Genomic DNA, 27,849 nt, shown 5'->3' on the forward strand with positions numbered 1-27,849 from the left:
CAGGCCAGGAGAAGTTCCAGAAGTTTCCCAGAAAACTAATGTGAAAGCCACAGAGCTTGTCTGAGTTCACCACTCAGGCCTGGATCGACGGATTTGGCCACCTGGGAACTGGAAAAGGAAAATCTGAAGCAATGGCTGAAGGTAAGACATCAGAGATTTAATGTTAAAATAAACAAAACAACATAGATCCTTTAACTGCTGTAAGATGTAATACTGTGATACTGTAACACTGGAAAGAGCCCAAGAGGGAAATCAAAGAACAGTACACCTTGATAATGACGACAGTGACTAATAGTCTCTTCCCTTTTGTGTCTCAATGGTGTAATTTCAAATCACAGCAATACCTCTGCGAGAAAAGAAGCAGAAAACTCTGCCTCGGTCTGATGGGTGTGGTCTGAATAACTTTGACGGTATGCTAATTCATTGTCTCTCATGAATCCTCTCTGCCTTCTGTAATTACAACACACATATATCTGTATGCGACTTTTTTAATGTTTATTATTGCTTTTGGATCGGTGACAAAACTTGGGGTTGCCAGGTTGTGAAAAATCCCTTTGTCTGGTCTTTATTCTTCTCTAGTATTCCCAACTGTCTTTGTAGCTGCTTTTTAGTACATTTTGATGGTGTAGAAATGAGAAAAATGCAGGACTCATCCTTTACTCATGATTTTCTAATATCTATAACTGTACACTTAATCACTTATTACTCACTTATTGACTTAAGAGTTCTTGCACCTTATAATAAGAGGATCATTATCATTGTCATTTAGTCATGAATTTCTTGTGAAGTTCTTCCACTGCAACAAAACATAACACTTTGCAGCTGTAAGTGTAATAAATGGTTTAGAAACAGATTTAGCTTCCAGCTGCCCTGCGAGTCCTCTGCAGACAGGATGGTTGGTGGTTGGATGCTCTTCCTGAGGGATTAAGTCTTTCTCACCAAAGCACACTGTGTTTGAGGTCTAGCAGACGTTTCGAATATATTTGCCCTCTCAAAAAACACTGTTTTCATTTTTTTCACACTTTTTTTTCATAATATTTGAAGTATCACAGTGTTTTACATTATAAGAACTGGACTGCAGTTTCCAGGTTTGCTTTCGCATTGTGCGCCTCACTGCGCATGAGTGTTAGCTTTTCTCCCGCCCGCATGGTCCCTCTCAGCCCACACACTTTCCACTGGGATGATGTCACCAACTAAATATGCCTATTCAAGGCTCTCCATGGTTTAAAAATGCATCACAGAAAGTACTAATCTCCCGTATTTGCTGTGAGAGGTGTCCTGTGAACATTTTTGCAGTTATCTCTTTCATAATGCTTTTTGGGCCGTAGGGTTTGTCAGTGTACTTCTTAGCTCCTTATTGCCAACAACTGTTGGTGTGTGGAACAGTGTTGATGTGCATTCTCATGCATCTGCACAGCACAAGCAAAACAGAAACCCACTTGTCAGGGTACCTTTAAAGAGAAAGTTAAAAAGATAAGCAAGCCATACTGTAGGGACCATCCAAAGAGGTCTTCCACAAGCCAGGCAACCCAAGTAATGCTGCCAACTAATGTGCCAAAAAAGGGAAAGGATTGACTTTTACCTTGCGCTCAACACTAACTTTGCTTCTGTTACAGCTCTGGATTTGTCAGGAGGGTTGAGGATCGTCCTGGTGGGCAAGACTGGGTCAGGGAAGAGTGCAACAGGAAACACCATTCTCGGGAAAGCTGCCTTTAAAGAGGACCCGAGCTCTGTGTCTGTGACCAAGCACTGTGAGACAGAGAGCGGGGAAGTGGATGGGACTATAGTCCAGGTGATTGACACTCCGGGTCTGTTTGATACAGGCATCACAGAGGTAGAATTAAAAACCAGAATAGAGGAGTGCGTCAAGATGTCGGTGCCCGGCCCCCATGCCTTCCTACTGGTGATCAGGCTCGGAGTAAGGTTCACCGAGGAGGAAAGGAATGCTGTGAAGTGGATCCAGGATAACTTTGGGGACGATGCCTCCATGTACACTATCATGCTGTTTACATGCAAAGACCAGGCGAAAGCTGACAGCGCTCTGAAGGAGTGCAAGGAGCTGCGGAGACTCTCAATTACGTTCGGACGCAGATACCACGCCTTCAACAACAATGACGCAGATGACAAAGTGCAGGTCAAAGAGCTGATCACCATGATCAAGGAAATGGTACAAGATAACGGGGGGAAACACTACACTAATGAGATGTATGAGACCGCCCAGAGGAAGCTGAGAGAGGAGGAGGAGCAGAGGAGACTAGAGGAGGAAGAGAAGGAAAAGGAAGAGAGGAAAATGTGGGAGGAGGAGAGAGAGAAGAAAGACAGAGAGAAAGAAAAGGAGAAGAGAGCCAGGAGAAACAACATACGCGTGGCCTCGGCTGCAGCTGTTGTGTTGATGGTAGCTGGGGTGGCTATAGCAGTGGGAGCTAACACCACAGTGGCTCTGGCTCTGGGAGCTCCTGTGCTCGTCATGGGGGTGTTATGTGGTTTAGCTGCCATCTGCATATGGAAGGGCATAAAATGCAAAGCCAAAGCAGGTGTTCCAGTATAACTAGGCAGAAGCTTGTGACAAGGACATGTTGACCCATCTGCAGTATGAGACACTGAATGGACAGTATTAGTATTGCACAAATTACTATTTACTGTTTAGAACCACTTATTGATGATGTTTTGGCCTTTTCTGCGTTCTGCTTCCAAAATGATTAAGATTTGACGCGACATTACAATGACAGAAGTATGTGAATTTAATGCTGACAGTAAACAAACGGTATGAAATGCAACGCTGGTTCTCTGTTTGTGTTCTTTTCTCTCATTTATTGTCTGGAGCTCATAAAACCCCCATCATGAGTTATATTTGAACAGATGTATTCTGGCTTATGAGAAACAGTTTCAATTCCAATGAATAATGGCAGAACTGACTGACATGTTGAGCTGATGGTTTTAGCACAGTTTATGCTTTCATAACTTGTGAAATAAAAAAATATTCATAAATGTTAATTACTGTTCACGATGTGCTGTTGCCCTCACTTTATTATTAGTAACATTACGAGCTCACTTCCCGAAAGGAAATGAGAGACAATGGGAAACGTCCGCTGACCGATCGTGTTCAAGTGAGGAAACAGTCTCAGCAGAGCAACCGCTCGCTATGCTGCCACCACGTCACCACCGGCGCACATCTGCAGCAGAATGACCAAGAAAGGCCCCACAGTGGTGAAGTTGTTCACAAAATGTGTCAAATGTGAGTTCAGACAGATCAGAAAACAACATGTTTTCATATTTATCCAGTGGTATCTAACCTTACTCATTACAGGTTTTACAAGCATTTGTAACAGCTAATACAAAAAAAATTATGCAGTAAAGAAGAATTATGGCGCACATTGCAGGCTGTGATTTTTTTTTAAACATTACCAAATTAACTTTGTGGGAAATAGTTCACTGTCAGTCATTCTCGTATTCTCTGATGTGAATGTGATACATGTATTCCTGAAGACCTAGTTTTTCCCACTTTGAGATCTTCTTTTGGCACAGCTGTGGTTCTGTTTCCTCTTTGCTGCACCTTTAAAATAGCTCTCCTTACTTAACAAGTACTTAAATGCGGCTACCAGGATCACCTGATAACAGAAAGTACCATGATGTTCAGAAAACCCAATGATCTAGCAAAGTATTGTAATCATACTCATCATGCTATGGGAGTGTTGTTAGAAGAATTTGTCATGCATGCAGTATAATGCATCATGTAGTTCAGGTTTCTTGCTAAGACTTACATGAGCAGATCAGTGCCACGCTCGTCTGCTGGTTAAATACGACGCTACAGCCAGCAGCCAGTTATCTTAGCAGATTGGAAAGAGCAAGCCTGGTTCTGTCCAAAAGAAACAAAATCCATCGACAGGCTCTGAAACTCCCTAACTAACATGTTGTATCACAGTTTTAGTATGGTATAAAAGCATAAAAGTGTAAAGAATAATTAAGTGTGAAAAGTTTTTTAAAAAGTATAAAATGAGTCATTGTTAGGTGTCAGATTATTTCTTGGCTTGGCTGAGAAGTCTTGTCATCATTGTGAGCTTGCCAGGCGACCAGTGCAGCCCTGTTCATTGTTCTCGCAGACATGGGACACACTCGCTGAGCTTTGGAGGCGCTGGTAGTCACATTTTGTTACCATTACAGAGCCAGGCAAGCTGTTTCACCCTGTGTCCAGTCTTAATGCTAAGACAACATAAGCTAACATGCTGCGGACTGTGGCCTCATATACTGTACAGACATGACAGCAAACTCACTTCAAGAATGTAAACAATTGTACTTTTTTTCTGAGCTAAACTCTTTTGTGGTCAGATCTTTTGACAAACCAGCTAACATTTATGTTCTATTTATGTCTACCAGGTGGATGTAGGTCCAATATTAACTCTCCTTTCAGCTTTGTTTTAGTCTCCACTTAGTCCTGAGGAAAGTATTTGTCTGTTTATTGTGTGTAGATAAGACCCTCAGTGGATCTGTCAGTGCTAGCTGACTCTCCTGGAAATTCTCACTTTCATACCTGGAATTTTCATGGAACACAGTTTTTGGTATATCAAACAAAAACTTTTTGAGATTGTCGTCATATTGCTTTATTCTACTGTTACAAACCAAACAGAAAAATTACAAAATGATTTCAGGATAACACTGTACAGCATCAGCATTTACAAGATTTGTCATAGCAGGTTCATTTATTGTTCAAAGCAGGCAAGCTGTGACTAATATGTCTGAATGTACGTTAATGAAATGAAAACATGCAATAATATCAAATATGGATTTACATGCTTGTACTGTATGAAGAAGCAGACTTCAGAAGTGTGCTGAAAGGGTCATGGCTTGACATGACTTAGTTGTCTTTCACTTTGGGCTTCATCCACCACCCGATGGCTTTAGAAATCCCTGCACCAGCGAACATCAACAATGACCCCATGGATACAGCTGTTGGACCACGACCTGCAGGACCGTTAACTGCAGCTGTGACTGTTGCTGCCATAAGCAACTGATTACTTGCTGTGTTGAAACAGTCTCCATATTTGCTCCACCACTCATCAGAATTCATTTTTCTCTGGGCCTCTTCGTATATGCTGCTGGTGTAATGGCTACCATTGCACTGCACTATCTCATCTATCTTTTCAAACAGATCAGCCACCTGAGTGCGATTTTTTATGCACTTGTTGTCAAACACGATGTACCCAGCTGTGCCGTACCTGATGAGGTCCCTGAGTTCAGAGCTTTGGTCTAAATAACTCTCAATTGACTTATCAAGCTCATCTCCTCTTGTGAAAACCACAAATGTATACTTGGAAGCTTCCTCACCAAAGTTGTCCTTGATCCACTTGATGGCGTTCTTCTCCTCTTGTGTGAACCGTGCATCTAGTCTGATCACCAGCAGGAATATATGGGGTCCTGGCACAGACAGCATGATGCATTTCTCGATTTCTTTTTTCAACTCGGCCTCCACAATTGACGTGTCAAAGATTCCAGGGGTGTCAATGACACTTACGGTTCTTTCATCAAAGTGGCAGGTCACTTTTTTACATGTCTTTGTCACAGAGGACAGAGACATGTCTGTAGGAAAACGGTTGTGTCCCAGGATGGTGTTCGCTGTTGCACTCTTTCCTGATCCGGTCTTCCCCAGGACAACAATCCGCAGGTCTCTGATAACTGGAGAGCTGGAGTCTGTGGACAAAAAGACAGTGGAAAAAACAGCTCGTGTGAATTCTTGGACTTTGGGTCAGCTCACGAGTGTAAAAAGCCTGCATATGTGCCTATATGCACACAAGAAAAGATGCTCACCTTCATTTGAGCTTAAACCCATCATGTTATAGAGAAAGAAACCCCAGGAAATGCAGATCAGACTCAACTCTGTTTCTTAGCCTCTTTTTCCAGATCAGAGTGTCTGTACTAGTGTGTGCAAATATCCCTCCCTCCCGTCCTGCCTGTGCTCTGCAGCACAGTGATTTCCCGGAAAATGAAACTCTCTCTCTCGTTCCCTCTCGCGCTCTCTGTCCACTACAGTGGTTTCAAAGAAAACGAAACTACTTTCAGAGAGTTGCTGACATGAGCGTCAAAATAGTTTAGCTAATCTAATCTCAGCTTTGGCACACTCTCTGAAAAGAGACTTGGCCTCACAACTCATTTGCATCACTTGTTTGTAGACAGAAAGCAACAATAATCAACCTTTAGAGTTAACTAACTTTTCTACTGGTGTGTCCCATTCAGTGCTGTACAAGGTTTAAGGTTCATTTTCCTTGGAATTACACAACACAGGGTTGCACGGTGAGATGCAGCTGTTGCCACTTCATGAAACAAAAATGAGACATCTTAACAGACAGTTAATTACCAGCAGGCCTCTTTCTGCAATGAGCAAAGTACAAATAATGAGCACATTGCACCCAAGCGTAAACAAGCAGGATGTTGGAGCCAGTGTGGGAATGGTGGAAGTCTCTCTAATGCCATCTAGTGGCTCCAAAGGGCAACTTTTCATGTATCCACCTGCATGCTGTCCAAGCGTCCACACAACTCAAGCGCTCAATATTGTAGTCAATACATTTCTTCCCAGCATAATATGTTATAATCCAAGAGGGCATTTTGTTTCTTTTGGCGTGTTTGCACGATAATATGACTCCAGTCTGCTCAACCTTGCCCCCATCCATTGAGTTCATGGCAGCGATCAACAATGTCTGCAACAAAGTGTCCTTGTGCTGTCATTTTTTGCATAACCAGCTGTGTGTGTGTATTTAGTATGCAGTATTACACACTGCTGCCCTCCTACACCCCTGTGTATGAGATCCAGAGAGACAAGCTGACCAGTCATAACAGAAGAAAGACACTCACATCACACAGCTACAACACCAAGAAACATCATCAACACGCCGTCTGTGGACATCTGGCTGCTTGATGACTGACTGAAACGTAAGTTTTCTACAGCTCATATGGTTTTGCCTGAACTGTGGAATGAAGTGTTGATTTGCTTGAATTCATGGAAGCAGGTCCAGATGGAGCAAGTTTGTTCTTGTTTTTACTTTACTGTAATATTACATAATCATATGCTATACTAGTCTTTTGTCATTTTAACTCTCAAGCTGTTAGCACAGATGGACAATCATCAGCTCATTGAAAATGTGCTTTAATAAAGAAATTTTGTTGAACTCTGTCATCTTAACAGTACATGCAAAGGTGTTTCTGAGCAGAAGACGGGGACTCATCTCATCAACTCACAATTAACTGACGTCTCACTGAATGACTGTGGGGAGACTTGACTTTTATTTACTGAGCACTTCACTCTCAGCAACCTCCTTGTGAGAAAGACAAGAAAAATCAGGACGGAGCCTGGTCAATCGAACCTTTATTGACATTGAGAGCGCTCCAAAGTTTTTTTCAGCCGCCATGGCATCGACAGGTCTTCAGCTGCTGGGCTTGGTGCTGGCTGTGCTGGGCTGGGTGTGTGGGGCGTTGGTGTGTGCGGCTCCTCTGTGGCGCGTGTCTGCCTTCGTGGGTGGAGAGCTGGTGATTGCTCAGGTGTTGTGGGAGGGACTCTGGATGAACTGCTTGTCTCAGACCACAGGCCAGATCCAGTGCAAGACCTATGACTCCACCCTGGCCCTCCCCATGTCCGCCCAAGCTGCTAGGGGCCTCACTGTTCTCTCCCTGCTCCTCTGTCTTCTAGCCCTCATCCTCGGGGTGGCGGGGGCCAAGTGTACTCATTGCATGGGTGATGGCAGCCAGGCCTCCAAGGCCAGGCTGGGTCGGATAGCCGGAGTGCTCTACCTTGTGGCTGGCCTGGCGTATTTGATACCCATCTGTTGGACTGCCCATGCAATCATCCGGGACTTCTACGACCCAAACGTTGCAGCACCTTTAAAAAGAGAGCTGGGCCCAGCGCTGTACTTGGGCTGGGGGGCCTGTGTGCTGCTCCTGGTGGGGGGAGCTCTGCTGCATGTCGGCTCCTCTGCACCAGGAGGAAGAACGCTGCCCGTTTTTGGAGGAACAGCGAAGGACAACCTACATGCAGGTGCAGCAGGAGAGGGGAAGCAACAGGAAAAATCTTTTGTATGAGATCATTTTATTGGACACGTGAGCTACAAACAAACACAGAGGTCACAGTGTCGTCAGGCAAGCGTCTGGAAACTGCAAGGTCACAATCTACTGCAGGATATTCAGCATTTACTGTGTTTTATATTTTCTAAAGCAGAGTTAGTATACATTTCTTTAAGTTATAATATGGGTTTCAATATACTTTGGTAAATGATGGTTTTACATTTATTAATATGTTCACATAATAAACTTGACAGTAAAAGGTTTCTAATAGAATTTACATGATTGAAAAGCTTTTCTGTCAGAGTGGGAGCTGACATGAATTGTGGGTGGATTTTAGATGTTTAGAGGTTTACTAATGTGTGTGACTACATTTCTCAAATTCCACTGTGTGTGTGTGGGTGGTCTGTGTACAGAAGGCTAGTGTACATTGTATATCTGCGTGTGCTGGTGTGTTCACTGAAAACACGTGTGGGCAGTCAGAGCCGATGCTTCTTTATTTACTTTTTATGGGTGTTTTGGGGGGTTTTCCAAGCAAATTTTTCATATTTTTCTTTCTTGTTTGCATTTTTTTTTAATTGTGGTTCTGTAATATGTGTTTGTACTGTACCTTTTGATTGATGTCAGTTTCAACAGCCCTCTTGTCCAATTTTTTGAGCTTGTTTTGTTGCCTGCATATAAGAAATAATTAGTAATGTTTATGTATTATCATCTCCTGTTTTTGTTCGTTTAGTTTAACAAAACCTAATTTGTTGCTGATCAAAACAAAATGATTTCAATTTTTTACCTTGTGCTCTCTGACTTTATGTCAGCTGTTGACTAATTCTCACCATTATATAAAGGTATATTCTGGGCTCTCACTCTGTTGGGATATAGTGAGTTGGCTAAGGTCAAGTTTAGGATTACATAATCTCCAGAGCCTTACAATGTTTCATCTAGCTTTTTCCACCTCACAGCTGATTTGATAACATAGTATAAACTGTTCAGTACACAGGTGTGACTTTACATTTTGCACATTTACATTTTGATTTGACTGACTTTTGTATAATTTGTAACTACTTGTGCACAATAAATATACGTGTTTGCATTCCACTACAATGGTGTCTTTTTAATATATATATCAGAGCTAAACCCCCTGTGATGAAATGGACTGTGTGTTTATGTGCAGAATAAATACCATTTCCAAATTACTTCTTGTCTTTTTTTCAAGGACTACAGTATAAATCACACATAGATCAAACACATCATCTACCAGAGATGTATTTGCTGGCAGACTTTCACCTTGCTGCAATGAGCAAAAACAATAAAATAAATACATGAGGTACAGGTGGGTGGAAAGCCAGTGGAAATCAGCAAAGCCTGCACACTCACTCCAAATCACATAGTAACTTAGATGGACAGCAATTCAGTCACAGACCCCAAACCACCACTTAACTTTGAGGAGTGGTGATGGCAGACATAAAGCACTAGGGGTCAGTATACACTGAGTGAATGATGTGCTCTCTTACGTCAACTGACACATATTATGAGACCCATTGCAACACCGATTGCTTCTGGTAGTGGACAAGACAATGTCTTAGATAAAGAGCTATGTATTTGAGCAAATATGGATACCAAAGTGGGGGCCATCAGTTTGAGTGCCAGTTTGCAGCTTTTTTCAGCCTGTTTCCTGCTTTCCTGTCATAAATTGTTTGATATTATGACTGTTTCACGTTCTGCTAAAATACATTGTGTGTCATGTGCACTATGGGCATGGCTGATGTGGCCTCTAAAGAGACCTGTGAGGTGCCTCATAGGACACATCTTTCAAATTTAACAACATGACCCACCAATGTTGCACGTTTGTAATTGTGATTAAGGTTCGGGTTTAACTGAATCAGCATTGTGCTAACAGTCAGCCAAGTAAAGCAACACATATAACAGATATGTAACAGTGTCTCCAAGTAGTCTTTCCTTCAGGCAACAGATTTACTCTTGTTTTAAGGTCCTAACGGACTAAGACCTGTGGCTCTCTGGACTGTACTAAAAGCTCCTCTTGCTTAGAAAAGTCTGTTTGTTTTCTTGTTCAAGGCTTTGTAAGTTAAACATTGCAAGCAGATTTTTATTGTGTGGACAGTCTTCCTCCTTTTCTAGATAAACTGAGACAATATATGTTTTCATTACCAGGCAATTTCTCACCTCTTATTTCCTGTCATCCCTCTAATATCATCTTAACCCTAAAGATAAAACCCTGTGCCTCTCCTAAGAAATATACAGTTAAAAAAACAACTAGATGTCATAACTAGATAGCATCTGAGACTGTTTCCTGATGCTAAGCTAACATCTGTCAAAAAATATATTGACTGACACACAAAACTGAGGTATTAACAAGCTAAAAAAAAAAAAAAAAAAAGGTGAGGCACTTGTTTGTTATCCACTTTATGGCAAAATTTGGTAAATGATGATGACTGATCTGCAAGAGTTTCAACTTAACTGTTGCCCACATGATGACGTCACACACCAATGAGACTTCAGTGCCCATGGGCTGAATGGAGCCCTCCAACAAAAATGTTGAAGTTCATGTAATTTTATAGTTTGCATCAAAAAGTCTTCATGATTTTCCAGATATCTAGAAAAGGTAACAATGTAACAGGCCAATGTAAATTTCATTGAATTTTATAAATCTGAAAATGTATAAAATAATTGCTGACCTCTTTTTATAGGCTATTGATCCAGAAATGTAATGATTTTTATTAACTTTCTTCAAATAATCTGGAATAAGTAGGGTTATTTTTGTACCATGTGTGTTAAATCTGTCTTTTAATCTTACTTTCCTAATGACACAATTGATTTATTTACAAAAACCTTTGTGTCCTTACTTAAAATCCTGCAGACTTGACTACTCGACATTGTTAACTGTGCTCGCTGTAACATTCCCGGTGTGTGTGTGAGCCTTGTGAACACTTTCACACGAACAGACACGTTACGCTCAACCGTGCCAAAACTTTTTGTTTTTCCACGGTAAACAGACTGAAGTTTCTGCCCGGTTGGGAAAGTCGACCATTGTCCTCTTAAAGAGACAGGCCAACTTTGTGGCCTGTACAGCTGCAGAAAGGGTGCGTACCACTTTAAGAAGCCACATGACAGCTCGCAGTGGTGAACGTGGGCTGTGTGAGCGTGAGCTGTTCGGGGCTTTAGCATTCTCATACCCCGCTGTGGACCTTTGGATCTGGGAGTCCGGGGCGGGTAGGCAGTTCCGCCTTGCACGGTGGCAATTGGCTGCGCTCCTCTCCTCTGTCCTCAGCTGCGTCCTATTGCACATCGGGGACGATACACAGTAGACAGTGCGCGCGCACACACACACATACGCTGTTACATGCATTCACGCAGGCTATGTGGCGCGAGTGTGCGCGATGCAGCTGGAGCCCAAAGTCCTCCACCGGTTCGTGGCGCAGTCTCTTATCGAAATGTTTGAAGATTAACGAGGTTACTCGTGTCCCGTAGAGCACAAGCCGCTGCCAGCTGCAACCTGCAGGCCTGGAAGCCGACTGAGCAGGCGGACAGCGTGTCAAGGCAGACTGGGAGGAGAGAAGGAAGGAAGTCACCGCTGTAGCTGTATCGGACCGCCGCAGAGTACGGAGCCATGACCGAGAAACGGATGTCGCGGTGGTATTTCGGAGGGCTGGCGTCCTGCGGAGCCGCCTGCTGCACGCATCCTCTGGATCTCATCAAGGTGAGGGGGGCAGAAGTCAGCGTGTAACCCTCCGCTGGTGCGTAGAGGAGCGCAGGCCCGAACACCAGGCCACAGCTGTTTCCAGCAGGAGTCATACAAGACACGCTGTCATTAAACTCCTGGCCAGTCATCGAATTACTGCATGTCTGTTAGATGTCTTTGTGCAACAACTGCAGCGAGCTTGTCGTGGCCATGCCAAGCTCGGAGGTATCACATGTCTTCCATGTCATCGCAGGAATGTGTGTCTGTGCGTGCAGATATGGGGCACAGGATGGGGCACGTGAGGCTTGGTTAGACTATAGTCATTTGTGAAAGATAATAGAAAGTCATTGTAGGATTCATTTTTAAGTTCACAGAACGGCACAGTGTGACCTGAGCTTGACATGGAACAGTTATGTTGCATGAGATAAATATGACGTGGTCATTGTAAGACCTCACTGACCAGAGGGACAAGGTTTTTTCCTCTTAGTAAGCAGCCCATCATGTCTGACAGCAGAGGTGTGTGTGTGTGTGTGTGTGTGTGTGTGTGTGAGTCACTGTGTTCATGCATGTCCATTCTTGTCGATCTTTGCCTCACTGTGCTGCACACAGCAGTAGATCAGTGCATCTCTACCCATTGCCCAAATCCTTCCTGGATTTGGTTGCACTGGAAACAGCAGCACATGACCCTGATTACACTAACTGGTGCTCAGGAAGTCATGCAGTGTGTAATTATGCAGACGAGGCCAGTAATGGCCACATTGCAGTAAAACTCAGGGCTTCATTTCTGCCTGAATCGCTTGTTAGCTGGTGATGCCATATGAAAGACTGAATCTGCTTCAGTCTGCATGAACTTCTTACTGTTCTTTCTTTTTCATGTTCTGTGCTCATCACTTTGTCTATCCATGCAGCAGCATTACAGCTCTACTTGCAGTATTGCAATATTACTATGCAGTATTTTGGCATATGAAAACAACTTATCACGTATGCACCACAGTTAACAAAAGTGTGTTCTTATCAGTATTTTCTACAGTAAATGATAGAAGTATTTTTTTTTGGTTCATATAGTATTTTCCCCCTTCAGATTAACAACAAAAAGACCTAATGACCTGAAACCTGTTTAAAAGTGTCACTGGTTTAAGGTGAGCAGCTCCTCCAGTGTTTGCCTTTTATGAGGACTCGATATCCAGATGATGTGGGTCAACAGGTGGGAATTCTTTGAAGAACCACGAAGACCTGCGAGGTGTTTTTCATGTAGAGTGACTGTGTGGGTCCTCAGTAACCTGCAAAATGTAATAGTTTCTCTGCTGGATTCCCAGTCCCAGACACAATAGGTGTCCATTCTGGTTTTGATAATATCTTTTCAGTTGTAAAAGAAAAAGAAAGTAGAATCCTTTTAGGAGATATCACCACCAAGAACAACCTGTCTGAGCAGCAAGTGTCCTTCACTGAGAACAGATATCCGTCCTCTAAAGTTGCCAAAGCTTATTCTCATAGTTTGACTAATGCAGAATAAAAACAAATCCATCCCCAAGGTCAGCAGGTTAGCTGACAGTGGAGTGAACCTGTTTTCACATCCACTGGATCCTGAGTCCAGCTGTAGTGCTGGTGAATGGTTTCTCTTCTTGGGTGCGTAAAAAGCTTCTCAGTGCTGCTCAGGATGACAAAAGACAATTTCTTGCCTTATGTTGGGATGTGGTCCATGAATGTTTGAGTCGGTTGGGTTCTTGTGTGTTCTTCAGATGTGTTTGGCTTTGGGATGTTGTTCCCAAACTGTGGGATTTCAGCTTGAAGGGTTTGCCTCCATGAGCTGTTTGTCAGCTCTGATTGCTGACCAGGTTGCAGAACGTGCAGGCCAAACTACAATTACTAACTCCTGCTTGTTGTCACAACACCGGATGGCACTTGTCTCCTCCACTTTATGCAGTCTGTCCCTCTGCACCCACCCCTCAACTCTCCCCAGTACCCCCCAGGCTCTCTGATTTTTTTTTTTCTGTGTGGAGGTGGAGTCGTTAAGGTTTAGGTGCAATAAAAGTGGTTATGTTTGTCAAAGTACATAGTTTCGTTATTTCCAAAACCTCCTAAAAATCTTCAAGTCCTTAATTTCACACTCATATTCAGAGAGTTTTATATTAATTGCCTTCATTTAATTGAGCACGGCCTTGTTGCACTCTGTGTTTCAGTGGCTCACTTTGTAGTTCACCTTCTCGCACATTAAGCTATTTTACGATAATGACCATTGAGCAGTTATTGTGGACTATCTCATGCTGTGACAAAGGCAGCATGGTACTAACCACAAGAAGCAAATTAAGTGGGGAAATACATTATTATTAAAAAGAGTGATTCACAAACCACAGTTAGTCCAATGGGAGTATTCCCACATTACTCATATGTGACCATGAGATGTGGGTATGATTCAAGCCATAAGTGCTTGAACCGTAACACATTTTCTGTGGTGTTGTACTCTGTACTCCAGCAGATTGGATTTGAAATTAATTAATAACTATGAGGTTAAATGTTTAATTTCTGCTTTGCGAGTGTCTAGAGGGTGACCTCTAGCTCCTTGTTGAGTAACACAGACGGACAGTGACAAGGCTACAAGTTCTGACTTATTACACACACAGGTGTTTGTATGGAGTCGGTTCTTGAACGTCGTAGTCTTTGTTTCTCCAAAGATCCGTTGTGCTGGAGTACAGAGCCAGCAGAACTAAAGAATGTGTCACAGTCCAGATGCTTACAAACTGCGTTCTTCATAGTCATGTGGTCTCGCACCAATCAAACTGCTGAAGCTGCAGTCAGGTGAGGAGTGTCGCTAGTGTTGGATGTGATGGTAATGGGTGGTTCCATAAATTTCATGGACAGCTAATAAAGAGTTTGTGATGAAAGCTGGAGGTAGCAGCGTTGTGACTATCGTTCATATTTATTTGTTTTGTACAGTGGAGTGAATTTCAACTGTTGTTGCACCCATTTCTGTGTCACCAGCTTGGTGTATTTCACAACTTCTCCCATCACTGCTTGAGAAACAAAGCCTTGAATCAAAATGAGGGGAGGAGGCCGTTGTTCATCTCAGTGCAGTATGGACACTTTTTATTTTGACAGTAAATATCTCAAGACAAATATCGGAAAAGTCAAATAGAAAATAATTGTGATGTTCAAAGCAGTGATCTGTGCTCTGCTGTTATAAGAGACCAGGCTTTCAATCTGTTTTAAACCAAATTGAAGTTACTTATTTTGTTAATTTTTATTACAGCTCATTCAGATTTTATTCATTTTGGCAACAGCCATTTTGTAAAATGCTATTAGCATTAGAGATTTAGTCATCTCAAGAGGACTCTGCATGTCTCACTGTGCAGCCTGAAGCCTACATTTGCTTTTCACCCTTGCATAATATAACCTGATGATCCAAAATGCATCAGTTGAATGACATTATTGCGCCGACAGTGAGCACACATTTACCTCCAGGCTGAGCTGCTGCTGATGAGTGAGACATATTCATGAAGAGATCTTAAAGCATTACATATATGTGCACTTCCTTCTGTTTACATTTCCTTAAACCTCTCTTCAAATACCTGAAGGGCTTTTACAGCCAACACATGTCATAATGGGTGTTTGTTCTTATAGAACTTCCCTGTTGGGATTTCCACAGCTTTACAATTTGACTTCCTCCAGTGTTTGCAGCTCCTCAGCAGGAAAGAGGCACACCTTCACAAATTCTCCCTCTGAATGAAGGTTCAGCTTTTAGCTATTAGCTCGCTCGCCACACAACTTCTGCATAACGTGGACAGAGAGTCCGAGTGTGGTCTTGTGAAAGCTGCTTGTTGGGCCTCCAAACTCAACCAAAGAGCGTTAACTTTACTGACGAACATTTGTTCCTGCAGCTCATCCTGCAGCTGTGACTCTTGAGATTTAAAGACAATGAACACAGTTTAGCTCTGCGATTAGCAAAACATATTCATGGAGACTTCTTAAAACATTTTTACCCTCAAGGCAAATAAAACACAAGAGAACTCAAAGTTTGCTTTATTGATGGTGACTTTGCAGCGACGAAAAGGAGGATGGCTTCATAATGCTCGACACTGATCGCATTCTGTAAACAGCAGGACTGACCTGTAATTTAGAGGAGAGAAAATGTGAATGTGGTTGTCAGCAGGGAAGCAGGGCTTGACCAAACACACCAAACACACTCATCACGTGGCAAGGATTGCCTCATCATGTTGCATTGATTTCCTCCTTTGTGTTAACCAGATATCCATTACACCATCAGATAAGCTGCTCTATTGTTGACTCACACTGATACAGCAGAGTCGCTGTACAACATTTGTCTGACCTCACCCGAAAGGAAAATCTTTTAGCTTATCAACCCATCTGTGGTATAAGGAAGCAAAAAAGTTCTAAGTTACCACAAACACTTGTTTTTCTCTCATTTGTGGTCCGATAAACCATGAATTCATCAATTCGCTGCCCCATATGTCTGTTTTCTGAGCTGCTGTCGCTGTCGCATGGTGTCGAGGCTTTCGTCATAAGGAAACGGACAGTTTGACCTCCTCTGGTTGGAGGCTCAGAGGCAACGTGAAATGTCACAACTGTCGGATGCATTGACATAAAAGTTTGTACACACGTTCACGTTCTCAGGAGGAAGAATCCTAATGATCCCCTGACTTTACCTCCAGCTCCACCAGGGCTTTTTCTTAAAGGGCCCTTTCAATTCTGTAACATCCATGGAGGGTCACTTCGAGGACTGGCTGGAACTGCGGTCATCTCATGTAAGATGACAGTGATAGTGATACTACTCGCAGCTTATTTTTCAGGTTTTTCTTTCAGTCTTGAGCAGAACTGAGTCGGTTTTGAGAAGGACTGCTCACAGTTGCAGGTTGTCCCAGACAGATGTGACCTTCAGTCATGTTTCCTCAGAACGGGAGAATCCTCAGGACATTCGTACAGTTTCCAGAACTCAAGCAGAGCGAGGTTGTGGTGTTACTTGGAGCTCTCGGTTGCTTTGCAGCTCAGTGGTTTCGTGTTGTAGGCAGGGTGGGAAACGAGCACCAGCCACCAGCCAAATGCTGGTAAAATATTAAAGTGGTTGATAGAGTTCAGACACAGCGTCATGGTTTGCTGCTGTTTGGCTGGTGAATTTGAGCGGTTGTCTGTCAGTAGTTGGTTTCCCCACCCTGGTTATGTGTTGTCAGGTGCATCGGCTGGTTCCACATAACATATATGTTGACCTCCTTTTGATTAGTTTTCATTTCCTGAAACCTCTCTTCAAACACCTGAAGGGGTTTTACACCCAGCACAGCCGTTTGTTCTTATAGAACAAACAAAGCACTTACCATTTGGAATTTCCACAGCTTTTCAATTTGACTTCCTTCAGTGTTCGCAGTGTTTGAGACTCTTCCTCTGAATGACGTTTCAGCTTTTAGCTATCAGCTCGCTCGCCACACAGTTTGCCTGCATAACGCTGTCTCTGTCCGAGTGTGGTCATGTGAAAGCCGCTTGCTGGGCCTCCAAACTCCACCAAAGAGCATTTGTCCCTGCAGCTCCTCCACTTTACTCGGACTTGGGTTGACTTTTCAACTTGCGCCATCATCAGTCTGACACTGGATGAAGTGTGTGTGAAGTGTAGGATGTTTTTGTAGTTTAACTTGTACTGAATACTAAAAGTCAGGGTGCCGCTAGCTGATTAGATTTGGGCCACTCTTTTTTTCATTAGTCTTTCACAAGCTCCTCAATGTTATGGAAGTGTAGTGCTAAACTGCTGAAGTATCTCTTTAAGAGGTGACACATTTAGTTGCATGTGAGCTGGTGTCTAAGTTATCCTGCAAGAGGAAACCAAAAGAGAACCAACAGGATCATGCACTGTCTGTGTGTGTCGATTAGTTGTGTCTGTGTTCTGTCCTGACGCCAAAGCCAACACATGCCTGTCTTTCCAGGTGCACCTGCAGACACAGCAGGAGGTGAAGAAGAGGATGGTTGGGATGGCCATTCATGTGGTGAAGAACGATGGAGTGCTGGCTCTCTACAATGGCCTCTCTGCCTCTCTTTGCAGACAGGTATGTGCATGTCTAAGTCTGTTCTTGAGCTTGTGTGTGTTGTTGTGTTCATTATCTTGTCATGTATATTTTCTTTTTAACCAGATAAACGCCCGAGGGAGGAAACCTCTGCTGTAAGGTGGCCAAGACGGTAGCAATAAAACTGAGATGGCAGATAAAAGTCTCCTGAAACAGATGATAATACTGACGCAGAGCTAAAGACTGGCTAAGAACATACACAATTAAGAATGGAGCCAATAACCATAAAGTCAACAGTAGTCTTGGATTCAGTATCAGACTCAGTGTAGACAGGACGGTTTCATCAGCACGACATCAAATGGTTTATCGCTCTTCTTAGTTTGGCCACATTAACGTTAATCCAAGCTCTCTGCAGTCAGAAGTCTGCCTCTAGATCCTTAAGTAGGTACTGCAGACATCATTTATGGTTTAGTATCATTTGCATAACATACAGGAATTCTAAAAAGATAAGATATGTTGGTAATAAAACAGTGTGCCAGCAGTAATAATATAATAATAATAATAAGCAACAGTAATGAAAGTTTGTTTTGAAAAAGAGAAGTTTTGAGAAAAAAGTCTCCACTTCTCTTTGTGTCTCAGTTGTTGCTCTCACTGAAATGAAGCCTGAGTCAAACATCACACACTGATGGCATCAGCTTAAGCAATGTTCTGCTTAGAGGAGGAGAGGCCATGACAGACCACATTGGAACAGGTTCTTGAGGTTCGTTTTCTGTAACAGAGCAGGTGTGCTCTTCAGGCATGTCATGTGGTAATACTGACTTCACGTCTGTGCCTGCTATGAATAGTTTTCTAAAGCAGAGGAGGATGGCAGTCTGCAGCAGATCTGTACACAATAAGATTAGAGGGGGAAAGAAGAGTTTGAAACACTGGATGATGATGAAGAGCAGGATGCATTTTATCCTGTAAACACTGTATCCTGTTGACTCTCTGCCCACAGACTTTAAATCATCAAAACCTTTTTTTAGACGAGTGGTTGTGTTGCCAGAGGCTCCTCCTGGCCCTCTGCTGGACTCATTCTGTTTATCTCTCCTCTCCTCTCTCCTCTCTCCTCTCCTCTCTCCTCTCTCCTCTCTCCTCTCCTCTCTCCTCTCAGATGTCCTATTCCCTCACCAGATTTGCCATCTATGAGACAGTGAGGGACATGATGGGCAGCACAAGCCAGGGCCCCATGCCCTTTTACCAGAAGGTCCTGCTGGGAGCCTTCGGAGGTAGGAGCACACACACACACACACACACACACACGCACACACACTTGCGACATTCTGCCTCTCCCCCTCTCTTTCTCACACACACTTGCTGTGTCATCTATACTGGATGGTGTCCCAACAAGATTTCTCTGCCATCAGGTTTCACTGGTGGGTTTGTTGGCACGCCGGCAGACTTGGTGAATGTCAGGTAATGCGCTCTGACAAGACTCAAATTCTCATGAACATATTCACAGCTCCAGTCATTCTGAATAGGCTGTGGTTAGGTTTTTTCAGGTGTGAGCATAGCAAATAGTGGATTCAAAGGATCTGAACTGTTGTTGCTTCTAGGATGCAGAATGACATGAAACTACCACCGGAACTGAGGCGAAAGTGAGTGTGGAAACTTGAAATTATCCGCTTAGATGTTCGAAATCTCTAGTTGTTATTTAACCCTGAATGTTCTTTTTTTATTGTCTTTCAGCTACAAACATGCCATCGATGGGCTCTTCAGAGTCTTCAGAGAAGGTAAATCCAAGCAGTGTAATGTTTTTAACTTCATGTAACACGCAGGGTGGCTTCATGTGTGACCTCTTACCTGTGTCCTGTCCCACAGAGGGCGTGAGGAGACTGTTCTCAGGAGCCACCATGGCCTCCAGCAGGGGAGCGATGGTCACTGTGGGACAGGTAAGTCACACTGCGACGTGATAGGCTGATATTTATCATCAGGAACCTTTGATTTGCCATCACAGGTACAACATTTGGAACTGAAAACATGCTTTTAAATAGACCTGAGGGAAGAACAGCGTCCGTTTCTTTATTTCTGTGTTGTACTTTATTCTACCTGAGCTAACACGTTCACAACTCAGATCGATTTTTCCTCTTAAATACATTAATACATTATTAGTCATATCAAATTCAGAATCCGTCTATAAGTCTTTTAGTAAGTCCTTGGAATTCGACTGAGTTAAATTAACTTATGTACATTTATTCATCAATGCTAAATCAATATCCTAGATGAGCACAAAGCATGATGCATTAATAGCCATACAAGCACAGCCTCACTTCCCTTTTCTAAAGTCTGTGCTGGCGAGCATATCCACAGGAAACCGACTTCAGACTGCATCACTGACACGACTGCTCACATCCAGTCAGTCTTAACATATAGTGGGTATTTACACTCAGATTTCATGGTGGCATACTCTACATACTACAGTTTAAGTATGAGAAAACAATTGTGGTCAAATGTCCCCTGATTGGTCCACGTGTTAGAAAGTTATGTGTTTTTGCTTCTGTACATCAACATGCAGCCGCAGCATGCAAAATTACCCAAAGTCGGTTCATCTCCTCGTCTCTTTTATTGTTTATAAAAACAAGAAAATGGGTCAATGTCAGTCATGCACTTCTGCCAGTGTGTTTTCTGTAACGACCACCAGGGGGAGACAAATACTGACATTAAAAAATCTGACGCTTTAAAAGTTGACGTTTGTACTTTGTTTCTGACCAGTCGTATAGCCTCCTGCCAAACAAATAAACACCAGTTGTACATGACAAATATCACTCCAGCTTGTAACTCCCGACGGCACTCACTCTTTCATACAGTAAACTTTTTAACAAGCTTCAGATCGAGGCCACATTTTGCTGGATAGAATCCAGATCAACCAGCTTCATCCGTGAAAAGAACACAGGTTCTTCGTTTGGTTGTCTCTCAGATGTCACTAATGTTCTCCATCTCCCCCTCACTTTTCCCACCTGTAGTTGGCGTGTTATGACCAGGCCAAGCAGCTGGTCTTGGGAACAGGCATGATGGGAGATAACATACTCACACACTTTCTGTCCAGCTTCATTGCTGTAAGTATCAGGTTTTATTTGTGTGCCCTGGAAGCCTGATTGAGTGGGTGTGGAGTTTACAGGGCTCTTTTGTGAAGTGATGAACTGTTCCTCTGCAGGGAGGCTGTGCCACATTCTTGTGTCAACCTCTGGACGTACTAAAGACGAGGCTGATGAACTCAAAGGGAGAGTACACAGTGAGCGGATCCCTCTTCATTGTTTCCTCTGAGCCTTTCATTCCTCTGTTCCTGTTTATCCGTCGTCTTTTTTTTCCAGTGTTCGCTCTAACCCCGTGTGTCTCTCTCTTCTCAGGGAGTGTCACATTGCTTGAGAGAAACCGCCAAGCTGGGTCCGCTGGCGTTTTATAAGGTAAAACGGTTTGCCCTTATTAGGCGTAGAAGCGTTGCGGCGAAAGACGTAAAGGGAGAAACCTCCACATGCTAATCTAATGCCAAATCTTTGATTGCAGGGTCTCGTCCCCGCAGGGATCCGCTTGATCCCTCACACAGTGCTCACCTTCATCTTCCTCGAGCAGCTCAAGAAATACTTCGGCATTCTCATCATCTCCTGAACACGCTCTGTGACCGGCCGCTCTTCAGCCACCCACCAACACAACACCCCGCCATCGCTCTGCTCTTTGGCATTTTCAAGACAATAAGGGAACAAAGGGACTCGTGTGCAGTTTATCATGGGCTTGTACATGTTATCCTTCCCCTTTTGCTCTACCTCTATCTCACGGCCGGAAGCGAAATGATTCTGATTATTATGAGCAGCAACTTCTGGAAGGGACGGTGAAAATAAAGGTGCTGCGGTGGTCTCATTTCAATGACCCACCGAGTTTAGAGAGGAGGTCACAGTTTGCTCTGGCACATGTTTAATGTGGTTGTCCAGTCAGGTAGGCCGTGGGTTAATTATGTGACAGGATGACATGCGTTGAGATTAAGTGTTAATTTTGAGTTAAGGAGCAATGAATCTGTCATGTCGACGACAGATTAAATGGTGACTGCAACTAATTCCAGATCAGATTTTGTGATTTCTGTTTTAATCTCAGCAGCACTTAAGCCTGATTAAGCAGTGCTGTGTAGCGCCTTCGGAGCCCCCACCAATGTATAACTACTGTTGATTGTGGTGTATAAAGTTTGTGCCAGGAATGTGTTTCCTTATTAGTCCTCCACCACATTTGTGTCCTGTTAGCCAGGACAGAGTTTATGATTTAGCAGAAGTAGAAAACATTAACGAACACAGTGTAGCCTTGTCATCAGTGCCATTCTTTCCCAAAAGACATTACTTAAACATGACTGAACAAACTGTTAACATACGGGAGACAAGAAGGGCTGTGCTGGCAGTCACTGTTTTTATTGCCATTATCTGGAGTTATCACGAGTTAATTGTCTCGAGATAACGGAGCTCATTTTCTCATGGTAACACCTTCATTTATCTCGTTCTCTCCTGAAAACAAAAGGCAGATCTCTCCAGATCAAGAGATAAATTTCTTGTGTCTGTGTCAGCCAGCAGCTGCTCAGATAAAGCCTATTATAATGGCAGAGGCTGTTAACACATTATTAAGGCCATGTGGCTGGCAGTGGGACTTGTAACCCCGTCCCACTATACATGGTGACGGTGACCCCTCGACGTTTAGCAACAAATTTATGGTGTAGCTAACTGAACAGGATGTCGGGTACTCAGAAAACACAATAGTTAACATGAGATCTCAAGATAACGGCATTAAAAACACAATGGCAAGCGCGGCTGCCCTCATCTTATATACTTATGCAATTAAACAGTAATCATTCCCATCAGTGGGGACCAAATGTGACGCACCCCGAATTTATCTGCTGATTTGTTTTTGCCCTTTCTTCGCTGAATTAATGTTTTAGAATCGGAAAGAATTTCTAGCAAGTTGTCTTTAAGTTTTACCTGATTCTCCTTTACTTCATTCCAATCCTCTGCCATCATTTCACTCTCGAGGCGTTCGGAGAACACGACCAAACTTTTTTTGTCTCGTGCTTTTAGCGCAGGGAGGGAGTTTGTGGGGAAACTGTGAAGCACAGAGAGCTGACGTTGTCAGATGTTGAAGGTACATTTTAGCAGTGGCTCTTTCAGTTTTACAGTCCCAGTGAAACTCTGTATGACCACTTGATCTGTTCAAGTTCTTACTGTTGTTACTGTCTCGTTGAGCTGAGTGCGTGTCAGACTTTATGACTCAGGATGCTACTCTGTTTCTTAAGGCACTTTACTGACAGACTGACTAACCTGCTGCGTAGAAACTCGTGCTGCATACAAAAACATGTTCTAAAACATTTTTGTTTTCAGATGGTCAGAATTAACAAAGTCAGTGGTTCCAGTTGAGGGAGATCTGTAATGTTTTGTGACTCTTGTCAGTCTAATGATAAGTTTGATGTTTAAGTGAACACATTATTCTGTCCTGTGCCTGCTCCTCTATTGACAGAGACTTTGTCAAGTCATGTTGCCTTACAGTGTGTGTCCTCCAGGGGGCAGTATAGTAGTGTGTGAGCCTGAATGAGCCTCTCCTTAGCATCCTGTTAAGCCCAACGCCTTCATCAAAGGGTCCATTTATAGAAAGAGAGCCACAAACTCAGAGCAACCTCAGACAATGACTGTGTACAACTGCATGTTCTTATGTTCAAGTGTTCCTCAATAATGTGAGAGACTGTAGATCGGCTATAGTAAGTAATGTTAACCCTAAACTTTATTCATATGCACAGAAATGAAACTGGAGGGACTCACAGTTCTGTGTGTGTGAATTTGGTATTTTGTAGATCACTAACTAATGAATTTTGAATTAAAATACTAATGTGAAAACATGAGTTTTTGTGCTGTTTGCTTTGGTAATGCAGTATGTCCAGCACCAGCCCGCCCGGTGTGCTCAGTACACAATTGCGTAGGTCAATGGATAGATCAATCAAAACCAATCAACATCTCTCTGACCCAGGATGCCCCCACGTCAATGGATAGACCAGGTGAGCGGATGGATCGATTGGCAGAGGTGCCGTAGCAACTGTAGACTCAATCGTTACGCTGCTTGAGTGCGATCGGAGGTGAAGAAAAAAAAAAGAACAAGGAATGACGTTGTGGCACCTCCACAGACAGAGATTACAAATCAGGATTCAAGTATGTCAGGGAGTCATTCATTGAAATGAATACTCATAAATTCATTCATGTATCCTCACCTGAGAATAAGAATCCTGTCTTTGTTACCTTAGAATGAGCTCTTATATCTACAGAGTGAGCAGGTTCTCTTCCACAGAGTCCACCATGTTCCTCTGCCGTGTTTCTAGAGCGGACAAACCAAACACTCGCTCCAGAGAGAGCCTCTAATGTTTTTAGTGGTCACTGCAGAGGATGGTGAGGCGAGGGGCATAAATGGCTGCATTGATGACAGTTTTGTAGGTCATCGCAGACGTTGGTGTCACCATGGTTCCTGTGACAAAAAGCCAATGAGATGTTTCCACTGGATTTTAGATTATTGTGAAAAATAAGTTCTGTGGCAAACACAAATTTAGGATGCCTCCAAGTTTTGTTCAGCAAGATAATCTCCACAAATGAACACCACACCTCAAATCAACAGAATTCATTTTTCGATGCGTTGATTGAGCTTTGTTGTCATTTTAGCTTGTTTGGACTGTGTGACTGCTGTTGACTGTCGGCTGGGTTGTATTGTTTTTCTGCCGACATGCCCGCCGTCAAGAGTTTCATGGCCTTCATTTTTTGTGGATGGTTTAGAAAGGCTTCATGCCTTGAGGATGTTGCTGAGACCTCTGATTTAAGCTCAAGGGGATTTGCCCTCATCAGAACAAGGGCATATTTAAATGTTTGCTCCACCTGTCTTTCACAGTCCACAGGCCTAACATCTCTACAGAATTATGGCCTCCCAGCCTGCACCATGTAGCAGGACCGTCCGCAGTTAGGTGTTAATTTTCAGCTGTAAAATGCATGACTCTGTTCTTCTGCCTAGATGAACTTTGCTGTCCAGTCCTTTATTATTACTATCCATCACATGCAAAGCATGAATGACTGACCATTCAGCTCTACAATCATATGTATGTGGGAATTTGTGAGCCTTTTGCATGGATGGATTCTGCTTATTTGCAGTCGTCAGGAGTGCGATGTGTGCCGAGGGACGTACATGATGTACTGACACTGTGTTTTCTGACTTGACATTTATGTACAAGTTGCATTATTGCTGCTTTTCCTTGTAAGCAAGTGACAGAAATATTCCCCTGTGGGATAAGAAATACCAAAGCAAATCATTGCAACAGCAAAGGGACAAGTTCTCAACACATAGCAAAATACTTCAGTTCAGAATTAGCTTTTCCATTTATGTTCTCTGCTGATAATTCTCTTTTAAGAAAGAGAGAGAGAGCAAAAAATCCCTTTTATAATGTGTCGGTGTCCACGACAATGAATCACCTTACCAGTGGAACATTTTTCCATCCATGTTGTTAAAACACGTTGTGTGTTGTGAGTGGGCATAAAATAATCTGGTGTAAGGTGTCTTTAAAGTTCTAAAGACAACTATACCTCCTACCTGCAGCATAAAATAACACAAACTTTCTCCAACAAAACTGAGCAAACTTTGACCAAACGTGCAGCAGAAGTGAAGCTGAGCCTTAGTTCAGGCTTGTATTGGCTGACTGGCAACAGCTGTTTCCAGTATGCTTCTCAATCACTGGCTCATTCACAGCTGTGTGGCTGCAAACATCATGTTCATGCAGGTGTACAGTGCAGATATTATAACTTGCTGCCTAATTATGCAGCTGATTCACTGTTTCCAACATTGTTTGTTGTTGTTGCCCAGCCTCCTCTTCATGGTGTTTTCAGCCATGCGTAGCTGTAGGGGTGGCAGTTGCAGTCTGTTGGTTTGCTTTGGACCAGACTAAAATATCCCAACAACTACTGATTGAAATAGCTATTGCATGGATTGTCATAAAATTTGGACCACACATTCGTGATCACCTAAGAATGAACTGGATAATATTATAATCCCCCAACCTTTCATCTAACAGGTAGAAATTGTACTGAAAGAAGTTTTGAGCAAACACTGTCAGCCTGGACTTTGTGTTTAGAGCTAATTTGCTAATGTTAGCATACTGACAAGTTAAACTAAGATGGTAAACATGAGAAAACGTTGTATCTGTTAGCATCAACATGCTGACTTTAGCATTCAGCTCAGAGCACTGCTGGACTGAAGTCCAGCCTCACAGAGCCACGAGCATGAAGGGGATCAGTTCTTGCTGCAGAATGCTCATAGCTGCTCGGATTAGAGCTCCTTTAAAGAGCTGAGAGCTTTTGGTCAAATCCAGCTGGATAACCCTTTGCTATGAAGGGTCAGTTCCTTGACCTTAATATCGCTGAGTGTCTTTGATTAAAACACAAACTCCAATGGAAGTTTTGTGCTGATTTTGTGTAAAATAAGATGCTTTAAATGATCTTTTAGCTGACATTTTACAGCTGCTCATGCTAACTGTGTTTCCCTGCAGCAGCAGCAGTTGCAGCTACAGTTCAAATGGATCGGTTCATGGAGAAAAAGCAGGAACTGAGGTCACGATGAAACGCTGGGGGCAGAGTGAAGGTGGGCTAACAGTAAAGTTAACTTTCTGCCTGTTGCTCAGCACATGGTAACAAATGTGTAATATGACTGAGAACTTGAATTATTACTTAAAAATAAGGTGAAATAATTCCCTCTCTTATGATTGGTCAGATTAGCGCACACACTTAAAGCAGGTGGGTGCTGAAGGTTAGGAGAAAGGAGCCTTGATAATGAGACACAACGTGGAAAAAATGTCACAACTGATGCCAAATAAAGAGAACAGCTGAAACAGGATAAAAAGATCGATGCTAAACAAACACCAGTGGAGATATGTTCCCCGACAACATTCATGTTCAGAACAGTTGATCAGATATTTCTTCTTCTTTCACTGCCAACCACCCATGGTTACCGTGTAATGGCTTACATATCCAACGCATCTACTTGAAAAGAAATTCTTGCACTGGATTCTTTTTAATACTTCAAGTATGAGGAACCTGATTTCTGTCTGACTGGTCAGCTGCTGCTCATCAGTCAGTCAATGATGGTCTCATTGAAACAGTCAGGTCAGCATTAGAACACAGCTAATCTTGTGTGTTCAGCTGGATATAAATGGACTTTGTGGAATGATGGAGATCAACAAAGGCTTTAAAAGAGCATGCAAAAGTCTCACACATATACAGTACACACACACACACCTTTATGCATTTTTTTTTTTTTTGCTGCACTTGAAAAAGGCAGGTAGATAAAAAAAATAACTGCACAGACTGCACTGATTTTACACATCAGGCTCTGCTTACGGGTCTTTGAGAGAACCAGTGCCCAGTGAAGAACGTTGTAAAAAGCCTTTTGTGTGACCAATTGTTGCCCTCGACATCTTTTTAAGATACAGGCCTGACATACACCATTCCCAAGGAAATAATCACACATTGCTGCCATGTGTGACCCTTGTTACAGTGTTTAGGAAGTAGGTGGTCCAGAAAATGACACATGGACAGGAAGAAAACAAAATAACAGGCACAAACACGGCTGGGGAAGGGGGATGTTAGCGTGCATCAGAATGAGTTCCCCTCCATTCAGCGGGGTTAAGATAAATATCAAGCTTTGTGCTGGGTAACGTGGGAGATAATCCCTCTTGACCCAGCCTCACACACTGATGGCTCTCCTGTCGCCAAATCAAAAACAACCGTCAAGGGCTCAGAGACGAATTGGCTTTGTGTGGTGTAATTACCTGTCTTCTCTTGTGAGACACATTTAATTCAGTGTGTACGTGTGACGGGGTTGGCGGTGAATTAGTGTGCTATAGGTGTGGGCGAGTGACAGCATCAGAGAGGATTGGGCACTGAGAGAATTGATGAATTTACAGCTTCGTGGGTGTTTTTTATATATGGACAGGCATGTCTGTAGCTGTGTGTGAGAGGATATTGAGGCCTGGTCTATGAATGTCATCTGTCTCCACTAAGGTTTCTGTCTTGAGTGCAGCTGACA

The 27,849-nt window shown here is 43.0% G+C and overlaps 4 protein-coding genes across 5 annotated transcripts; 3 read left to right on the forward strand and 1 right to left on the reverse strand.

Annotated features, from left to right (window-relative positions):
• Nucleotides 1-8: 8 nt before the first annotated feature.
• On the forward strand, nt 9-3,050 carry LOC143320052 (GTPase IMAP family member 4-like). Of its 2 annotated transcripts, XM_076729426.1 has the most exons (3): nt 9-141; nt 339-410; nt 1,617-3,049. In XM_076729426.1, exons 1-3 carry the CDS (start codon nt 132-134, stop codon nt 2,546-2,548), a joined length of 1,014 nt encoding a protein of 337 aa, XP_076585541.1. In that variant the 5' UTR covers nt 9-131; the 3' UTR covers nt 2,549-3,049. The 2 variants fall into 2 exon arrangements, with proteins under 2 accessions (XP_076585541.1, XP_076585542.1); XM_076729427.1 differs by lacking the exon at nt 339-410 and having other exon boundaries at nt 36-141; nt 1,617-3,050.
• Nucleotides 3,051-4,587: 1,537 nt separating this feature from the next.
• LOC143319685 (GTPase IMAP family member 9-like) lies at nt 4,588-5,979 on the reverse strand. Its single transcript, XM_076728823.1, has 2 exons — nt 5,803-5,979; nt 4,588-5,685 (listed from the first exon to the last, which is right to left on the reverse strand). The coding sequence occupies exons 1-2, from the start codon at nt 5,825-5,827 to the stop codon at nt 4,853-4,855; spliced, it is 858 nt and encodes a 285-aa protein (XP_076584938.1). The 5' UTR covers nt 5,828-5,979; the 3' UTR covers nt 4,588-4,852.
• A 1,347-nt stretch (nt 5,980-7,326) lies between these two features.
• LOC143319351 (claudin-4-like) lies at nt 7,327-8,111 on the forward strand. The gene has a single exon (XM_076728248.1). It carries the CDS (start codon nt 7,396-7,398, stop codon nt 8,062-8,064), a length of 669 nt encoding a protein of 222 aa, XP_076584363.1. The 5' UTR covers nt 7,327-7,395; the 3' UTR covers nt 8,065-8,111.
• Nucleotides 8,112-11,184: 3,073 nt separating this feature from the next.
• slc25a10b (solute carrier family 25 member 10b) lies at nt 11,185-23,638 on the forward strand. Its single transcript, XM_076728247.1, has 11 exons — nt 11,185-11,755; nt 17,662-17,781; nt 18,893-19,007; nt 19,146-19,194; nt 19,335-19,376; nt 19,468-19,511; nt 19,600-19,670; nt 20,742-20,834; nt 20,933-21,010; nt 21,126-21,182; nt 21,283-23,638. Exons 1-11 carry the CDS (start codon nt 11,666-11,668, stop codon nt 21,382-21,384), a joined length of 861 nt encoding a protein of 286 aa, XP_076584362.1. The 5' UTR covers nt 11,185-11,665; the 3' UTR covers nt 21,385-23,638.
• The last annotated feature ends 4,211 nt before the right edge of the window (nt 23,639-27,849 follow it).

This window comes from Chaetodon auriga, chromosome 4 (assembly GCF_051107435.1).
Source record: "Chaetodon auriga isolate fChaAug3 chromosome 4, fChaAug3.hap1, whole genome shotgun sequence".
Taxonomy (NCBI): Eukaryota; Metazoa; Chordata; class Actinopteri; order Chaetodontiformes; family Chaetodontidae; genus Chaetodon; species Chaetodon auriga.